The sequence below is a fragment of the Pelobates fuscus genome, chromosome 12, assembly GCF_036172605.1.
Source record: "Pelobates fuscus isolate aPelFus1 chromosome 12, aPelFus1.pri, whole genome shotgun sequence".
Lineage (NCBI taxonomy): Eukaryota > Metazoa > Chordata > Amphibia > Anura > Pelobatidae > Pelobates > Pelobates fuscus.
Genome location: NC_086328.1, coordinates 135,805,034 through 135,824,690, shown reverse-complemented (window position 1 = coordinate 135,824,690; position 19,657 = coordinate 135,805,034). Strand labels below are relative to the sequence as shown.

At 50.5% G+C, this 19,657-nt stretch overlaps 1 protein-coding gene across 1 annotated transcript in view; it reads left to right on the top strand.

The window, feature by feature from the left end:
- Positions 1 to 10,837: 10,837 nt before the first annotated feature.
- The window catches only part of PTDSS2 (phosphatidylserine synthase 2), a 59,212-nt gene continuing 50,392 nt past the window's right edge, over positions 10,838 to 19,657 (top strand). The window contains exon 1 of the mRNA XM_063438167.1: positions 10,838 to 11,072. Within this exon, the coding sequence (XP_063294237.1) occupies positions 10,918 to 11,072 (155 nt within the window). The 5' untranslated portion in view covers positions 10,838 to 10,917. The remainder of the gene's footprint in view (positions 11,073 to 19,657) is intronic.

Genomic DNA, 19,657 nt, shown 5'->3' with positions numbered 1-19,657 from the left:
TATTTGTCTTTCTATTTACATGTTTTTTCTTTTTTTTTTGTTCTAATGAGTCAGGTTCCTTTCATGAGATTTTTGGGGACTTCGTGAAGAAAACATGAGGGACAGCCACCTCCCAGTGATGATACAGGTGTCTTACTTCCATGGGAATCTGGGTCAGGACCGCACTATTTCCTTGAGAGTGCCCAAAACAGGTCTTTCATGATGAAGTGCACCTCCACCAGTCTGAATAATTTTTCGTTAGTGTGGTATTCCCCCCTGGGAAGTGGCGGAAGAGTGGCCAGAGCAACTTTTCTTCAAAATGTTGTCAGGTAGAGGCAGAGTTGTCTATGGGCGGAGGAAATTGGTAAGGAATAAGAAGGGAGGAAGCATATAAAGGATATAGATATGGTGGTGGGGAGATGGAGGAATGAGTAGTGGATAGAGCGAGAGGGGAAGAAGGTGGAGTAGGAAGGACAGGGGAAGTAGGAAGAGGAGAAGGTGGAGTAGGAGGAGGAGAAGGTGGAGTAGAGGGAGGAGTAGGAGGAGGGGAAGAGGACAAGGTGGAGTAGAGAGAGGAGTAGGAGGAGGAGGGAGGAGTAGAAGGAGGAGAAGGTGGAGTAGGAGGAGTAGAGGGAGGAGTAGGAGGAGAAGGTGGAGTAGAGGGAGGAGTAGGAGGAGAAAGTGGAGTAGAGGGAGGAGTAGAAAGAGGAGGGAGGAGTAAGAGCAGGAAGAAGGAGTAGGAGGAGGAGAAGGTGGAGTAGAGGGATGAGTAGGAGAAGGAGGGAGGAGTAAGAGCAGGAGGAAGGAGTAGGAGGAGGAGAAGGAGGAATAGAGGAGTAGTAGGAGGAGAGAGGAGAAGGTGGAGTAGAGGGAGGAGTAGGAGGAGAAAGTGGAGTAGAGGGAGGAGTAGAAAGAGGAGGGAGGAGTAAGAGCAGGAGGAAGGAGTAGGAGTAGAGGAGAAGTAGGAGGAGAGAGGAGAAGGTGGAGTAGAGGGAGGAGTAGGAGGAGAAAGTGGAGTAGAGGGAGGAATAGAAAGAGGAGGGAGGATTAAGAACAGGAAGAAGGAGTAGGAGGAGGAGAAGGTGGAGTAGAGGGAGGAGTAAGAGGAGGAGTAGAGGAGAAGTAGGAGGAGAGAGGAGAAGGTGGAGTAGAGGGAGGAGTAGGAGGAGAAAGTGGGGGACTGTAGATGAAGGGGAGGGATCGGTCGCCATTGCTCTTTAGCACGAGGCTCTCTCGATGGGAGGGGGAATCTGGCAGCTAGCCATTTTGAGTACTTGGCACCGTTTTTGGGTAGTTAGTGATGTCAGACTCGTGGTCAGATTCAGTGTTCTTTTTATGAATAGGACATTTCATTAGGCCAGCTTTCTCATGGCCTTGGCTATACTTTGTTGCATGTTACAGGAGCTCAATAATTCCGGTGTTAGTCATATCTTTCTAGAAAATACAGTCTCTATTCATTATACTAAATGCTGTTAGGAAATTCTGTCATGTAATGTAGTTAAAATGGAGAATCTGTCATGAAATGAAGTTAAAATGGAGTTAGTACAATAATTCAATACAGGTTTAATAAAGATTTTTTTAATAATTCTACATCAGTATGAGAGCAGGCAAATAAAACAGAATTGGCAATCGTGGGGTTTGTCAGGGCACCGTCCGGTAATCTGAGGTTTAGATTAGTCAACAGGGTAAATATTTTAAACAGGGGCCTGGCTCACAATAAATCAGCAAGGAGGGAGCTCACACTGCAATTTTATTAAAGACACGGAGGCTCATATTATGCATAACTCTTTCTTTATTTCCTCAGCAGCAAAGATAGAGGAATATAAATATTGTCAAAATGAAAGAAAAAACTGTATAGGCATAACGGGTAGCCGATCACATGGTAGAGGAAGTAGCTATATAAGTCCTGTGTCTCCCACAATCCCCCTCTTTCTTTGCTGCTTCCTCAGACAGATAAGTGTTACTTGTTTGCTCTTGACTCTGATTATTCAATTTGGTGTTTTACATGTAATTGTATTCATCTTGTATTTATTTATTCTGTTTGCCTTATTGTGCACTCTATTCTGTCTTGACCTGTACCGTCAGTGCCTCGGACTCCTTGGGGGTTCTACCCTTCTAGCCGGAGGTTTTTTCCTCCTTCCCTTCCCTCCCCTATTCTCCCGCTTTCCCGCGCGGGACCCGGCTCTGCCTCGCTGCAGCGGCCGTCTCCTGCCCTCGGCCGCGGCTGAGTGCTCTCCTCTCCCTTCTCACCGGCTGCCCGCGCGGCTCAGGTGCACACGCCCCTTCCCCCGCCGGGCACCCGGTCGCGAGCGCCTCCCTCACGTGCGGCGGCCATTTTGGGCAGGCTCCGTCCTGTTTGCAGTGCTGCCGTGCGGTCGGTCGCCTCGTTTTGTCCTCTGGGTCCCCTGGCACTCTGACGGTCTGGTCCTTCTTTGTTTCTCCCTGTTATTTCTGTGGGTTACTCAACCCTTTTTTTCTCCTTAGTATAATTTGTCAGTTTTTCTTAAACTTAAACTCACTGTGGTTTTGCAAAATGCAGGATAGGGAGGATGGCCCTGTAGGCCCCCCTGGGGACTTTCACTCCGATAATCCTGAGGGTAATATGGCCTCTCAAGAGTTTCAGGCCATGCTGGAGGCCACTATGGCTTCTTCAATTCAGAAGGCTATTGCCTCAGCCATGGGGGCTGTTTCCTCCTCATTCTCACAGTCCCTGCATTCTGTGGTTTTACCTAATTTGGTCCCTACTACCCCCCTAGGTGTGGGTTCCCCTTCCCCTGCCCAGACTGTGCCTGGTGCCCGTAAGGCAAGGACTAAGTCTAAGAATGTCGGCTCCCACTCCTCTATGCAGGTGCTTCCTGCCATGACTGACACGCTGGAGGCGGTCACAGATAGCGTGCACCCCACGCGCAAAAGAGCCCCTGGCCGGGCTAAAAAGGCTAGATTATGGAAACGGGCTAGAGCCCTTGATGATGGGTCGGATACCGACCGGAGTGTGGAGGATGAATCCGACCTTATGGAGTACGACTCCTTTGATGATAATGACTCTGGCGAGGATTTGCCCCCTACGGGCGTCACCCCCTCGGGGTCCTCCGCCATGGACCGGGGCCAGTTGTTAGGCCCCTCTGGGGACTCCAAGGCGATCCTTGACCCACAGGGTAACCCCCTGTTCGACCCTGACGATTTGCGCCACCCCCGGTCCGCTGAATGGGTCCCCCCGGATCATATTGCCCAATATGTGGCTAAACGCATCCGCACGCCCCTTTCTAGAGAAGGCCGCAATAAGCTGCGCGCCGAATGCCCACGACCCTCCCTCCCGGGCTCTGCATGCAAGACCCCTGACATTGATCCGCAGATTGCCCAGTTTTTGAATAAGTCGGGGTGGAAATCTAAGAAGGGCCTTGACCACTCCCTAAAGGGTTGCCAGGACAAGATCCTGGATACGCTGGGACCCCTATCAAAGCTCTATGAGCTCCTCGACTCTGCTAGGGCGGGAGACTCGGTTGTTGATGTGGATGTGGCCATAGGTTGGGTCCAACGGGCGATATGCCTACTGGGAAACGCCAATACGGCAATGTCCACTGAGAGGCGTAAAGCGATCCTCCTGAAGATAGACCCTAAACTGGCCACTATGACCGTGGCGGAGCCTGATCCGACCGATGAGGGTTTGCTGTTTGGCACCTCTTTTGTTAAAGACATGGGGTCTTTTGTCAAGACCTTCACTGCCATTGACAAGGCACAGGCGAATATGAAGCGCGTGTTCGCGCCTAAGGTTTTCGGAGGGGCCGGGCGTAGCAGGAACCGTCCACCCGGCCGTGGTTTCCGTGGCGCATTCCGCGCAACCAGAGGTTCCTTTTTTCCCTCCCGGGGATTTCAGGACCAAAGAACCCCTCCCTTCTTCCCGGCCAGAGGTCGGGCCTGGGGCTCCAGGTACTCCCGCGGTGGTAACCCCGGCAGACGTCCTTATGGTAAGTACCCTTTCTTCCCCTGCCATTCAAGTAGCGGGGAGGTTGGCCCTATTTTACCGAGAGTGGGAAAATATCACCTCGGACGCTTGGGTTCTGCAGTGCGTAAGGGGGTATCGCCTAGAATTTGTTTCCATGCCTGTCCAGTTTTATTCCCCCAGGGAACTATCTCTTCCACCAGATCAGGACGAGATGATCTCCGCAGAGGTCACAGAAATGTTGTCCAAGGGCGCTATAGAGGAACTGCCGTTCACCGCCAAGGGCTTTACGAGCAATCTGTTCCTGGTGCCCAAGAAAGGGGGCGGAGTCCGCCCTGTGATAAATCTTCGTCCCCTCAACGCCTTCCTGCGTTACCAACACTTCCAGATGGAAGGTATACACTGCCTCAGAGACCTTCTACGCCAGTCGGACTGGCTGGCCAAACTGGACCTGAAGGACGCTTACTTCACGGTCCCTATTGCTCCGGAGTTCAGAGACTATCTCCACTTCACATGGCATGGGCGTCGCTGGCGCTTCACCTGCCTGCCTTTCGGTCTCTCCTCGGCTCCTTGGTGTTTCACCAAGCTCCTGAAGCCGGTAGTGGCGTTCCTTCGAACCCGCGGGGTTCGTCTCATTATCTACCTGGACGACATTCTGATTTTGTCCCAATCAAAGGAGGATCTCCTTCTTCACCTAGAGTGGACTACCAACCTGTTACAGAGGTTAGGTTTTCTGATCAACTGGGACAAGTCGGTCCTGGATCCCGCCCAGTCCATAGAATTCCTGGGCTTCAAAGTGGACTCCGTCCGACAGTTTCTGTTTCTACCGGGCCCCAAGGTGAAAGCCATCCAGAAGGAAATTCGCAGGGCTCTTCGCGTCCCAGACTTGTCCGTCAGGCAACTGGCGAGGATAATTGGCCTTCTCGCGGCCTCTATTCAAGCGATCTTCCCAGGTCCACTACATTACCGAGCCCTCCAGCGGCTCAAAGGGGCACACCTTCGGTCAGGTCACTCCTACGAATCTCGGATACGCCTGGATGCGGAGTCCAGAGACGAATTGGTGTGGTGGTTGGCACACATGGAGGCGTGGAACGGGAGGGCCATTTTCGGCTCCATCCCGGACGTTGTAATCGAGTCCGATGCCAGCTTACACGGCTGGGGTGCTCGTTGTGGAGACGTTTCCACAGGAGGCAGATGGTCAGACATGGAGAAGTCGTTGCACATCAACTGCTTAGAGCTCCTGGCAGGGGCGTTCGCGATCCGCAGCCTTACCCCAGGGCGGGCGAATTGCTGCGTTCTCCTCAAGATGGACAACGTGTCGGCGGTCCGTTACATAAATCACCTGGGAGGTACGAAGTCCAAAATGTTAGCGATGCTTGCAAAAGATTTCTGGCAGTTCTGCCTATACAACAACGTCTCGGTGACAGCGGAACACATTCCGGGTCTGGACAATTCGGGAGCGGATTGGAATTCCAGACACTTAAGAGACTCTGGCGATTGGCGTTTGCACGCTTCGGTGTTCCAGGGCCTGGAAATGTTGTGGGGAAAATTCCAGATGGATCTGTTCGCATCACGGCTGAACACACAACTGCCGAAGTTCTACAGTTGGAGACCGGACCCGGCAGCGGTGGCGACGGATGCCTTCCTCCAAGACTGGCCACAGGGTCGCCTGTACGCTTTTCCCCCGTTCAACATGATCGCACGCACGATCTCGAAACTGGTTCGCCACGACTGTCGTGTGGCGCTGGTCACTCCTCTCTGGAGATCTCGGCCATGGTTCCCTCGCTTGATGGAGTTGTCCATAGATTTCCCTCGGTTGATCCCAACCTTCCAGGACCTCCTTCTGGATCCGGATGGGAACTCGCACGACCTGGTGTTGCAACACCAGCTGCCCCTGATAGCGTGGTTCCTTTCAGGGGACCTTGGGTTGTCTCAGACGTTCCGCAGTCAACTCTCCTACTCCTCGATAATGCCTGGGCCCCAGGCACACGAACAGCTTATCGAACTTCATGGAGATCGTGGTCTGGTTGGTGCATGGAACGGGCAGTGGATCCCGTATCTGCCCCTCTACATTTGATCCTGGAGTTCCTCACGTCCCTGTTTGATTCGGGTAAGGCTTACCGCACGATCAACCTATCCCGCTCGGCTATTTCGGCCGGCCACAAGGGTTTGGATGGTTCCCCTATCGGCAGGCATCCTTTTGTATGTCGACTTCTCAAGGGTATTCGACTCGCCCGTCCCCCTCGGCCTCGTTTCTCTGCCTTTTGGGACGTCAACGTGATGTTGCAGTTCCTCTCATCATGGTACCCTAACCAAGAATTGACTTTGAAGCAATTGTCATCCAAACTGGTGATGTTACTCTGTTTAGTCTCTTGCAAGAGGATCTCTGATGTCAGGGCCCTGGATTGGGACGCCGTGGCATTCACCCCGGAAGGCGTGACTTTTGACATATCCAGGAGGACGAAATCTGCATCCAAGTCCTTTACATACCCTAGGTTTTCTGGTTGTCCGGCACTTTGCCCAGTGGATTGCGTCAAAGTTTATCTGGATGCTACACGTTCCCTCCGCTCCGCTGGTCTACATGATTTGTTCTTATCTTTTAAGTCACCTCACCGGCCAGTTTCGACGCCTACTCTAGCACGTTGGGTGCGTTGGTTGCTATCTTCTGCAGGTATAGACACCTCTGTTTTTACGCCTCATTCTGTACGAGGCGCGATGGCCTCAAAAGCCTCCTCAGTCGGATGTCGTCTGGAGGATATTATGCGAGCGGCAGATTGGTCCAGAGAATCGACCTTTAGGGACTTCTATTTCAGACCTATTGAACACATCGCATCTCGAGTGGTTGCACAGCTTTGAACTTGCATAATATGAGCCTCCGTGTCTTTAATAAAATTCCTAGATTTTACTAGTAACATGACGTAAAGTCATGATTTTATTAAAGACACGGAGGCGAGTATTATTCCCTCCCACCCTCCCGGTGTGGTCTTGGGATACGAGATGCTTGAGACTCTAAGGGTTTTTGCTGTTCTATTAGGTATGTATTTATTTATATGTATTTATTTATTTATATATATTTATTTATATGATTGGATGATATTGTACGTCTCATTATGTTTTTACTAACTATTTATATTTTGTATTTCAGAATCAAGTTTGTTGTTTGTGACTCCTCACAGTGATGTTTGGTAAGTCTGCAGTTTTGAGTCTGGAAATTACCATATTTCTCCGTCTTTTTTAGCTTGAAGTTATCGTATTGTTCCTGTCTCCTGTGTTGATCAAGTAGGACATCGTTCTTCTTACCTGGTCTTCGGTTTTCGCAAGAAAGAGGGGGATTGTGGGAGACACAGGACTTATATAGCTACTTCCTCTACCATGTGATCGGCTACCCGTTATGCCTATACAGTTTTTTCTTTCATTTTGACAATATTTATATTCCTCTATCTTTGCTGCTGAGGAAATAAAGAAAGAGTTATGCATAATACTCGCCTCCGTGTCTTTAATAAAATCATGACTTTACGTCATGTTACTAGTAAAATCTAGGAATTTTGTATCGCAAGGTAACTACAAACAAGTTTACACCCTAAGCCAAGGACAGAGGTAAAAATTAAAATTGTCTCTGTACTTTGTCGTACAATATGCTGGCAATATGCATGCATAAATTATAATACTCTGTAATAGTTGTAATATATATCTGCGGTTCTAGTATTTCCTAGCAGTTATGCTAACCATGCAGAGACCATTTTGTGGACAAGAAACTCCATTTCATGAAGATGCTATGCTGAAGCAAACTATGTGACAAGAGTCAAGTAATTGGTTTAACCCCTTAAGGACCAAACTTCTGGAATAAAAGGGAATCATGACATGTCTCCTGTGCCCGTGTTCCTGATTACATGGTGGATTATGGGACGAGGCGCAGTCTCCTGTGCCCGTGTCCCTGATAACGTGGTGGATTATGGTACGAGGCGCGGACTTCTGTGCCCGTGTCCCTGATAACGTGGTGGATTATGAGACAAGCGCGGTCTCCTGTGCCCGTGTTCCTGATAACGTGGTGGATTATGGGACGAGGCGCGGTCTCCTGTGCCCGTGTTCCTGATAACGTGGTGGATTATGGGACGAGGCGCGGTCTCCTGTGCCCGTGTTCCTGATAACGTGGTGGATTATGGGACGAGGCGCGGTCTCCTGTGCCCGTGTTCCTGATAACGTGGTGGATTATGGGACGAGGCGTGGTCTCCTGTGCCCGTGTTCCTGATAACGTGGTGGATTATGGGACGAGGCGCGGTCTCCTGTGCCCGTGTTCCTGATAACGTGGTGGATTATGGGACGAGGCGCGGTCTCCTGTGCCCGTGTTCCTGATAACGTGGTGGATTATGGGACGAGGGGCGGTCTCCTGTGCCCGTGTTCCTGATAACGTGGTGGATTATGGGACGAGGCGCGGTCTCCTGTGCCCGTGTCCCTGATAACGTGGTGGTACGTTATGGTACGAGGCGCGGCCTTCTGTGCCCGTGTTCCTGATAACATGGTGGATTATGGGACGAGGCGCGGTCTCCTGTGCCCGTGTCCCTGATAATGTGGTGGATTATGGTACGAGGCGCGGTCTCCTGTGCCCGTATTCCTGATACCGTGGTGGATTATGGGACGAGGCGCGGTCTCCTGTGCCCGTGTTCCTGATAACGTGGTGGATTATGAGACGAGGCGCGGTCTCCTGTGCCCGTGTTCCTGATAACGTGGTGGATTATGGGACAAGGCGCGGTCTCCTGTGCCCGTGTTCCTGATAACGTGGTGGATTATGGGACGAGGCGCGGTCTCCTGTGCCTGTGTTAACGTGGTGGATTATGGGACGAGGCGCGGTCACCTGTGCCCATGTTCTTGATAACGTGGTGGATTATGGGACAAGGCGCGGTCTCCTGTGCCCGTGTTCCTGATAACGTGGTGGGTTATGGGACGAGGCGTGGTCTTCTGTGCCCGTGTTCCTGATACCGTGGTGGATTATGGGACGAGGCGCGGTCTCCTGTGCCCGTGTTCCTGATAAAGTGGTGGATTATGGGACGAGGCGCGGTCTCCTGTCCCCGTGTCCCTGATAACGTGGTGGATTATGGGACGAGGCGCGGTCTCCTGTGCCCGTGTTCCTGATAATGTGGTGGATTATGGGACGAGGTGCGGTCTCCTGTGCCCGTGTTCCTGATAACTTGATGGATTATGGGACGAGGCGCGGTCTCCTGTGCCCGTGTTCCTGATAACGTGGTGGATTATGGGACGAGGCGCGGTCTCTTGTGCCCGTGTTCCTGATAACGTGGTGGATTATGGGACGAGGCGCGGTCTCCTGTGCCCGTGTTCCTGATAACGTGGTGGATTATGGGACGAGGCGCGGTCTCCTGTGCCCGTGTTCCTGATAACGTGGTGGATTATGGGACGAGGCGCGGTCTCCTGTGCCCGTGTTCCTGATAACGTGGTGGATTATGGGACGAGGCGCTGTCTCCTGTGCCCGTGTTCCTGATAACGTGGTGGATTATGGGACGAGGCGCGGTCTCCTGTGCCCGTGTTCCTGATAACGTGGTGGATTATGGGACGAGGCGCGGTCTCCTGTGCCCGTGTTCCTGATAACGTGGTGGATTATGGGACGAGGCGCGGTCTCCTGTGCCCGTGTTCCTGATAACGTGGTGGATTATGGGACGAGGCACGGTCTCCTGTGCCCGTGTTCCTGATAACGTGGTGGGTTATGGGACGAGGCGTGGTCTTCTGTGCCCGTGTTCCTGATACCGTGGTGGATTATGGGACGAGGCGCGGTCTCCTGTGCCCGTGTTCCTGATAAAGTGGTGGATTATGGGACGAGGCGCGGTCTCCTGTCCCCGTGTCCCTGATAACGTGGTGGATTATGGGACGAGGCGCGGTCTCCTGTGCCCGTGTTCCTGATAATGTGGTGGATTATGGGACGAGGTGCGGTCTCCTGTGCCCGTGTTCCTGATAACTTGATGGATTATGGGACGAGGCGCGGTCTCCTGTGCCCGTGTTCCTGATAACGTGGTGGATTATGGGACGAGGCGCGGTCTCTTGTGCCCGTGTTCCTGATAACGTGGTGGATTATGGGACGAGGCGCGGTCTCCTGTGCCCGTGTTCCTGATAACGTGGTGGATTATGGGACGAGGCGCGGTCTCCTGTGCCCGTGTTCCTGATAACGTGGTGGATTATGGGACGAGGCGCGGTCTCCTGTGCCCGTGTTCCTGATAACGTGGTGGATTATGGGACGAGGCGCTGTCTCCTGTGCCCGTGTTCCTGATAACGTGGTGGATTATGGGACGAGGCGCGGTCTCCTGTGCCCGTGTTCCTGATAACGTGGTGGATTATGGGACGAGGCGCGGTCTCCTGTGCCCGTGTTCCTGATAACGTGGTGGATTATGGGACGAGGCGCGGTCTCCTGTGCCCGTGTTCCTGATACCGTGGTGGATTATGGGACGAGGCGCGGTCTCCTGTGCCCGTGTTCCTGATAACGTGGTGGATTATGGGACGAGGTGCGGTCTCCTGTGCCCGTGTTCCTGATAACGTGGTGGATTATGGGACGAGGTGCGGTCTCCAAGGATCAGGACTGGCTGAGCCGCGTCCCGGTTTGTTGAGAGCGCATTATAATATGGTGAGGATTGGCTTCAAACCCAGAAACTCCACAAATGAGTGTCAGCTTATTTATTTTATTATTATTTACACTGAAATGATGCAATAATTGGGAATGGGACTTTGTCCTGAGAGAACCTCATGCAGGGCTCCTGTCTCTTTAAATAAACACACAGCCCTAGCTTGGCTTCAGAACCGCGGACAGCGCATGCGCCAGCTCTCCCCGCGCCTGGCACGATCCGCTAAACCACGCCCCCTCACCCCGGAGCGCTGGGAGCACGCGTGACGTCACGGCTACGTAGCCCGACCCACGTGGTCAGGTGAAGCGTCGCCCCTCCTCCGGTCAGTTGGTTACCAGGCAGCGGAGAGCCCGCATGCAGTGACCGGCCGGAGACATGATCCGCCATGACGGCAGGCGGCCCGCGGCCAGGAAGTCCTCACTGGACGGACTCTACTGGGAGGACAGACCGCACCCCGCCAGACCCGGCCACAGCCTGAGAGCCGGCACCGAGAGCGAGGTGTACGATGACGGCACCAACACCTTCTTCTGGTGAGAGGGACTACCGGCCTTGGGGGGGCAGGACTAGCATGTACTACCAGCCTGGGGGGACGGGGACTACCAGCCTGAGGGGGGCAGGGACTACCATGTACTACCAGCCTGGGGGGGCAGGGACTACCATGTACTACCAGCCTGGGGGGACGGGGACTACCAGCCTGGGGGGACGGGGACTACCAGCCTGGGGGGACGGGGACTACCAGCCTGGGGGGACGGGGACTACCAGCCTGGGGGGACGGGGACTACCAGCCTGGGGGGACGGGGACTACCAGCCTGGGGGGACGGGGACTACCAGCCTGGGGGGACGGGGACTACCAGCCTGGGGGGACGGGGACTACCAGCCTGGGGGGGCAGGGACTACCATGGACTACCAGCCTGGGGGGACGGGGACTACCAGCCTGGGGGGACGGGGACTACCAGCCTGGGGGGACGGGGACTACCATGGACTACCAGCCTGGGGGGACGGGGACTACCATGGACTACCAGCCTGGGGGGGCAGGGACTACCATGGACTACCAGCCTGGGGGGGCAGGGACTACCATGGACTACCAGCCTTGGGGGGCAGGGACTACCATGGACTACCAGCCTGGGGGGACGGGGACTACCAGCCTGGGGGGGCAGGGACTACCAGCCTGGGGGGGCAGGGACTACCAGCCTGGGGGGGCGGGGACTACCATGGACTACCAGCCTGTTGGGTTGGGGACTACCAGCCGGGGGGGGGGGGGGACGACTACCAGCCTGGTTGGGGGGGGGGGGGAAGACTACCAGCCTGATGGGTTGGGGACTACCAGCTGGGGGGGGGGGGGGGGACTACCAGCTGGGGGGGGGGGGGGGGGGACTACCAGCCGGGGGGGGGGGTTGGGGACTACCATGGGCTTCCGACCGCCAGTTATGACCTGTAGCATCATCAGCTGCACCTAGACCCTCATATAGGGGTGGGGGGAGATCATCATCAGAACCGGCCAGAAACTACAATTGCCTGAATTCCTAACAAGACCACAGCTGGCAGGAAATCATGGGAGTTGTAGTTCTACCAGTGCTGGGAATTGATTAGTGTCTGAGGGAGTTATTGTGTAAACAGGCTATTACAGTGCGATAAATAATTTTATTACGGGCTGATATTATTATTATTATTAATATTACGGGCTGATATTACTACAGGCTATTATTATTATTACAGTGTGATATTATTACGGGCTGATATTATTATTACGTGCTGATATTATTATTATTATTACGTGCTGATATTATTATTATTATTATTACGGGCTGATATTATTATTATTATTATTACGGGCTGATATTATTATTATTACGGGCTGATATTATTATTATTACGGGCTGATATTATTATTATTACGGGCTGATATTATTATTATTATTACGGGCTGATATTATTATTATTATTACGGGCTGATATTATTATTATTACTATTATTACGGGCTGATATTATTATTATTACTATTATTACGGGCTGATATTATTATTACTATTATTACGGGCTGATATTATTATTATTACGGGCTGATATTATTATTATTATTACTATTATTATGGGCTGATACTATTATTACTATTATTACGGGCTGATACTATTATTACGGGCTGATACTATTATTACGGGCTGATACTATTATTATTATTACAGTGTGATGTTATTACGAGCTGATATTATTATTACGGGCTGATATTATTATTATTACAGTGTGATGTTATTACGAGCTGATATTATTATTATTATTATTATTACGGGCTGATATTATTATTATTACAGTGTGATGTTATTACGAGCTGATATTATTATTATTATTATTATTATTACGGGCTGATATTATTATTATTACAGTGTGATGTTATTACGGGCTGATATTATTATTATTATTATTACGGGCTGATATTATTACTATTATTATTACAGTGTGATGTTATTACGGGCTGATATTATCACAGTCTGTTTCCAGCTGTCATTCTGGCTGAATTATAGGTTTACCTGTGGGATTTCATGAGTCTAGTCTTCCTGCGACAGACTCCAAAAACTACAGCTTAACTAGTATTATTTATTAAGTTCAGTTCCTTAATGTCATCGCTAAGGGCACAACTGACTAGTTTTTAAGAAAATATACTAAGGTGCTAAATCTGTGTGTGTATTATGTTTACCAGTGAGTTTAGGTTTTCAGCCCTTTTTCAATAAAAGAGGGTGAAAATCTGTACATCTACTCTGTATATTTTGACATCATATTATGTAATTCCGAGACCAGTATATTGAAGTATTAATTTAGTCCATGCTTGTACAATGTGATGCCGAGGCTGGTACCAGCCGGTATATTGAAGTATTAATTTAGTCCATGCTTGTACAATGTGATGCCGAGGCTGGTACCAGCCGGTTTATTGAACTATTAAATTAATCCATTCTCCTATAATGTGATCCCGAGACCGGTACCAGCCGGTATATTGAAGTATTAATTTAGTCCATGCTTATACAATGTGATGCCGAGGCTGGTACCAGCCGGTATATTGAAGTATTAATTTAATCTGTGCTCATACAATGTGATGCCAAGACCGGTACCAGCCGGTATATTGAAGTATTAATTTAATCCGTGCTCATACAATGTGATGCCGAGGCTGGTACCAGCCGGTATATTGAACTATTAAATGAATCCATTCTCCTATAATGTGATCCCGAGACCGGTATATTGAAGTATTAATTTAGGCCATGTAAGATTATTAAAATCCTGGTTTGCAATGACCTCAGAGGTTTTGTGATTGAGCTCATGAGGGACGTGGTGATGATTATACAATGAATTCCCAGTTGCTTTCTGAGAAACTGACTTTTGAAGCCTTCAAAGTGACATCTGACATATTCCATCTCACGCCGAACTTGCCTTTCAACTATGGTTTCCTCTCTCAGTATCTGTTCTTCCTATCTCATCCAGTTTTCTTTAAAACATAAGATAAAGTAGGGAATGTTTTGTCTTGTGTATTTTTCCTTCTCTTGACTTTCTTTGACCAAAAGGGAGCTTTCCTTGATACAGGAAACTCCTCCTTTGGTCAAGTGTAGGAAAAATACATAAAACAAAGTAGTCCCTGCTTTGCCATATGTTTTAAAAAAACTAGATCAGAAATGAAAAAAAGAACTGATTCTGAGAGACGAAGGGAAGAGGAAACCTTAGTAGAAAGGTAAGTCAGGTGTGACCGTGCCGCTTTAAATGGTGGGTGTGTTTTATTTAGACTATGCCCCCTCTCCCCGTGAAGTTGTGGCATCTTCTTGTAGGCTCATGTTATTTAACTGATTTCCTAAAGTGCAAAATCTCCAAAGTGTTTGTATTTTTTTCTTGACCCAATCATGCTTGGATGCAGCTGAATATCCCATGCTTAATTGAGTCTTTTTTCCCCCCCTTTTTGTTTAACGGTTTCGGAAGACTAAGGCACTGTCGGCTGCATAATACCAATGTGGTCTAATCAAAGCCATCTATTGTTTTTTAGAAATGTAAGAACAAGGAGTCTGCGAAAAACTGCAAACTCTGATTTTGATCTTTTGTTTTGCTTGAGAATGTTTTGTTTTTCACCAGTGTTGACTGATACAAAGCTAACTGGTACAACCTATATGTGTGAGTTCCTCCTGTTCATAGCATAACATTTATTAGAATGCTGTTGCAATATTGTCACGTTATTCTTCAATGTTCAGTACCAAAAGCATTCATCAGGTGTTTGACATAAATATTTGGAGCCAGAAAGGAATGATTTTCTTTCTTCCTGCTTTTGGCGTTGCGTAAAAAGCTTTTGGGATTTTGGAGTTCATGAAAGGAGAGGAGTAGACTAGGTCAGCGGTAGCTCCAGTGACCTCTTGTTTGTTTATAACTTTGCAATGTGATGGCAAAACATGTAAACGGCCAACTAGAATAATCTGTTCCCTAACCTCTGTTCCCTTTTAACTAGATAAATTTCAATCTGAAAAAATGTTCACCAGTTCTTTATTGAGAGAGGAGGCATGCTGCTTGGGAACAATTATATAGTAACACTTCTATTGGTAAATGGTAGACTCTATGTTAAACATGAAAACACAGAATACTATTGGAGTAAAGGAGCCGTACCTTTAATGGATTAATACCATTAGAGTGCAAGCTTTTAAGACCACTTCGATTTCCTTAGAGAATATATAAAAATTTTCTAAAACTCTTGACTCAGTCCCACGTTTGTTTTAAAAGGCTGCACTCTATTACTGCTTACTTAATAAGCGTACACATACAATAAAACCTCTTAGGTTCTCGTTTTCTTAATGGTAATTGCATGAAGTATTTATTGAATTTTATTTCATCGGCCAGGTTTTTACCTCCGTCAACAATGTACTCTGCTATCACACACTCCCCACTCCCCCCCCCCCCTGCTCCCTCCTCCCCTGTTAACCAGTGGTATTAATTAAAATGGAAATCTATAAGTTGACTGTATGACCGACTGTTATTGTACAAGGCACTGTCTGATCATGGGCTTTTAGATCTGTTTGTGTTGTAGGACCCCTTTTCAGGTTAGGAAATTATTTGTAGACTGGTGATCTATATTCACAGCAGGTGTAGTTTAAACTTGGTGTGTTATACTACTTATTTTTCTTTTTTTTTTTTTTTTAGTCAATCAATTTTTATTAATTCAGGCAAAGATATGGGTACAGAATGAAGAAGGGGGGTACAAATGAAAATTTTCATACAATCTGGGAGCATGACATCAATTAATCGCAACATTTACATGCAAAGAGTGTAGCTGGTTGCTATGACAGGCATTTTATATAAGAAACACTGTATGATAAATAGTATCAGAACAAGTTGACTACCAAGAACGGGTTTACGGTCAAGCAGTATCTTCAGGGAGATTGTCGAGTGCTACTGGTATAAAATTGGACTGAATCATCGCAAAGGAGCCACTGTAGAGGATGTCCCATATCGTATGGGCGACCACAGATTGTGGGGCCAAGAGCATCCACTGAGTGGGTGCATGCACTGCTATCTACCATATTGAGGACATGCGAGGTGCGTATGGGGCACAGCAAGGCTAACAGGTAATCTAGTGATTAGAGGGTGGCCACAGGCTGGCAGTTTAGGGTGTCAAGCAGTTTATCATGTCATTCGCATTGTGGCCCTTACGGTCAGTGGCTAGGAGACTCTGCGGATGGGAGAGGCGTGTCTGTGGGTCCCACACGGATGGGCCTATAGAAAGGCAGTCCAAATCTGGTAATACATACGGGTGTCGGTTTATAGTCGTCAGTGGTTTGAGCGTATGGCCGAGCGTCAGCTAGTCTGATCGTCTGAGACAGTCTTGTGGGTAGAGTGGTGGGGGGGGGGCGGGGAGAGAGGGGGGGGGGGGTAGACGAGAGGGGGGGGGGGTAGACGAGAGGGGGGGGGGGGGAGAGAGGGGGGGGGAGAGAGAGAAGAATCCGAGGCCCCGACCCGCGCCCCTGCCACCGTGAGGTACCACAGCCAGGGCGCCCAGGTGCGCGTGCATTTCTCCTGCCTGTCCTGTAGCGTAGCCGTGAGGGATTCCATGGTGTAGATGTCTCCCACTCTGTCTAACCACTGCTGGAGAGTGGGCGCATCCCGTTTCTTCCACTTTGTGGGTATCAAGGAAGTAGCGGCTGTCAGCAAATGTTTAAGTAGTGACTTTTTATAGGTGGTGGTTGGTATGTCTGTGTGGTGCAGGAGCATGGACAGGGGTTGGAGCGGTATGGTAGTGTCCGTGATTTGTCGGATGGTGTCTCTAATCATTGTCCAGAAGGGAGCGATACTGGGGCAGGACCACCAGATATGGAGGTAGGAGCCGTCTGTGGATCCGCATCGCCAGCAGTCCCCAGACGTCTCTGCGTCCATTCGGTGCAAGGTGTCGGGGGTTCGATACCAGCGGGTTAAAATTTTAAAGTTTGTCTCCTGGTATTTGGAGCTGATGGAGCATTTATGCGTGAGGGTAAAAATCTTTTCCCACTCCTGATTAGTGAGCGTGGTCCCCGTCTCCCTCTCCCACCTGGACACATACCTAGGGAGCGGAAGGTTTTCGCTGGTCAGCAGTAGTGCATAGAGTCTGGAGATCCCCTTATCGGGGTGATTTCGTTGTGTGCAGAGCGATTCGTACTGAGTGGGCTCCCTGTGGAGGGGTTGTGTGGACGGAAAGGACCTATAGTATGCCTGGATTTGTAAGTAATGGAAGCTGTCCGCGCCCGTGGGAGCTTTGTCCCCAACGAGGTCCGCCAGGGGCTTGAGCCTGTTCGCTTGTAAAAGTTGACGAAAGTATAGCCAGTCCGAGTCGGTGAATGCACGCAGGTCTGCGGGGGTGAGCACCCCACCAATCTTAGGATTATGTGTAATGGGTGTGAGGGGGCCGTCGGCAGTCGTGAGTTGGTGTGAGTACCGCAGTGACCTCCAGACTTTCAACGTGGCGTCTATGAGTGGGTTTCCAGTTCGCAGGGGTCCCGTCTCCTGGGAGCTCAGCCACAGGCGGGATGGGAGAGAGCCACCCGTCTGTGTGAGCTCCATGGGAACCCATAATTTGGTCGTAGGTCGTGCGTGCCAGTCCACCATCCGCAGTAGGTGGGCCGCCTGGAAGTATCTTAGGAAGGACGGGAGCCCCGCGCCCCCCTTGGCCCTGGGACGTTCTAGAATCGCCCTACTCACCCTGCTAGCCCTCCCGTTCCACACAAAAATACGTACGGCCTTAGTTATGGTATTGAAGAAAGTTCTCGGTGGGGTTATGGGGACCGCCTGGAAGAGGAATAGGAGACGTGGTAAGACATTCATTTTGACGGCGTTAATGCGGCCAAACCAAGAGACGTAAAGGCCCTGCCATCGTCGGAGGTCTAGCTGAATGTCTGACAGTAGGGGGAGAAAATTCAGTTGGTATAGGAGGGCCAGGTCTGTGGGGAGCCAGATCCCTAGGTATCTCAGTTTAGAGGTGCACCAGGTGAAGCGAAATTGTGTGCAAAGGTGTGCGGTTCTCTCAGCGTCAAGCGAAATCGGCAGGGCTTCAGATTTACTCATATTCAGCTTAAGGTTAGATAGTTCACCGAAATCTCGGAAGGCCCGGAGGAGGTTGGGTAGTGAGACTGTCGGGCTGTCGATAAAAAACAACATATCGTCCGCAAAAGCGGCAACCTTGTGTTCCACGTTGTGCAGACTGTACCCCGTGATGCCCCCATCCCGTCTGACCGCCTCCAGGAAAGGTTCCAGGGTGAGGGCAAACAGGAGGGGGGACAGGGGACAGCCTTGCCTGGTGCCATTGCGGATGGTGAACGGGGCTGACAGCGCGCCATTGATCCGAATACGGGCCGTGGGGTTGGAGTAGAGGGCTAGGATCCAGGAGCGAACGTGGGGTCCGAATTGCATATGTCGTAGGGTGGCCTCAAGGTACTGCCAATCTACCCGATCGAAGGCTTTCTCGGCATCTGTGGATACCAAGACCAGGTTCTTGCCTGTCGATCGGGCGGAGTGGATCATGTTTAGGGCTCGGATGGTGTTGTCTCGGGCCTCCCTTCCGGGTATGAAACCCACTTGATCGGGGTGAACCAAGGAGGGTAGCACGCGTGCGAGTCTAAGGGCCATGGTCTTAGCAAATACCTTGAGGTCAGCATTAAGGAGCGATATCGGCCGGTAACTCCCGCAGTTGGTGGGGTCCTTCCCCTCCTTAGGGATGACTGTCACCGTCGCGTGTAGTGAGTCTATCGGGAACCTCCCACCGTCTGGTAGGGAATTAAGCCCCTCCAGTAGTTGCGGTAGCAAGGTGTCCTTGAATTTACGGAGGTATATTGTCGGCAGGCCGTCTGGGCCGGGGGCTCTATTTGATTTGGACACCTTGAGAGCTGCGGCAAGTTCCTCTAGGGTAATAGGTTGTTCCAGCTCCTCGGCCAGGTCACTCGGGACTTTGCCCCCTACATATTCCGAGAGGAAGGCCTCTATTTTCTGTAGGCGTCGTGGCGACTCCGCGCGTCGTGTGGTACTGTCAATGTTGTAAAGGTCTGAGTAGAAAAGCCGAAAAGCTTTCAGGATGTCCGATGGGGCCCTCCTAATTGTCCCGTCCTCCCCCACGATCTGGTGTACGTGGCGCTGCCTCTGTCTCTGGGTCAGTGTACGGGCGAGCAGTCTCCCACTCTTATTGGAGAATTCGTAGAAGTGTCTGTTGGACTTACGTACTGTGTGAAGCATTTTCTGTGCAAGTAAGTCTCTGAGTTGCCTGCGCTGGTCAGTGAGTCTGCAGTATATGTCGTCCGTTTGGTCCTGCTTGTGACTAGTCTCTAAGTCTGCTATTGTGCGTATTAATGTTTGGATCTGGGCGGAGTGGGCTTTTTTCCGTTGGGTGCAGAGTTTGATGAACTGGCCCCGGATCACACATTTATGTGCCTCCCAAACCGTAAGTGGGGGTACGTCCGCGGTGTTGTTGTCCGCGAAGTAGTGCGTCAGGGATTGAGTGATTTGGGTGGTTACGTCAGGGTCGGCTAAAACGCTCTCATTCAATCGCCATTGGCGTTCTCGGGGCTTAAGAAGCGGCGTTGAGAGCCTAATTTGCACTGGGGCATGGTCCGATTCGTGTTGTATACCTATTGTGGATG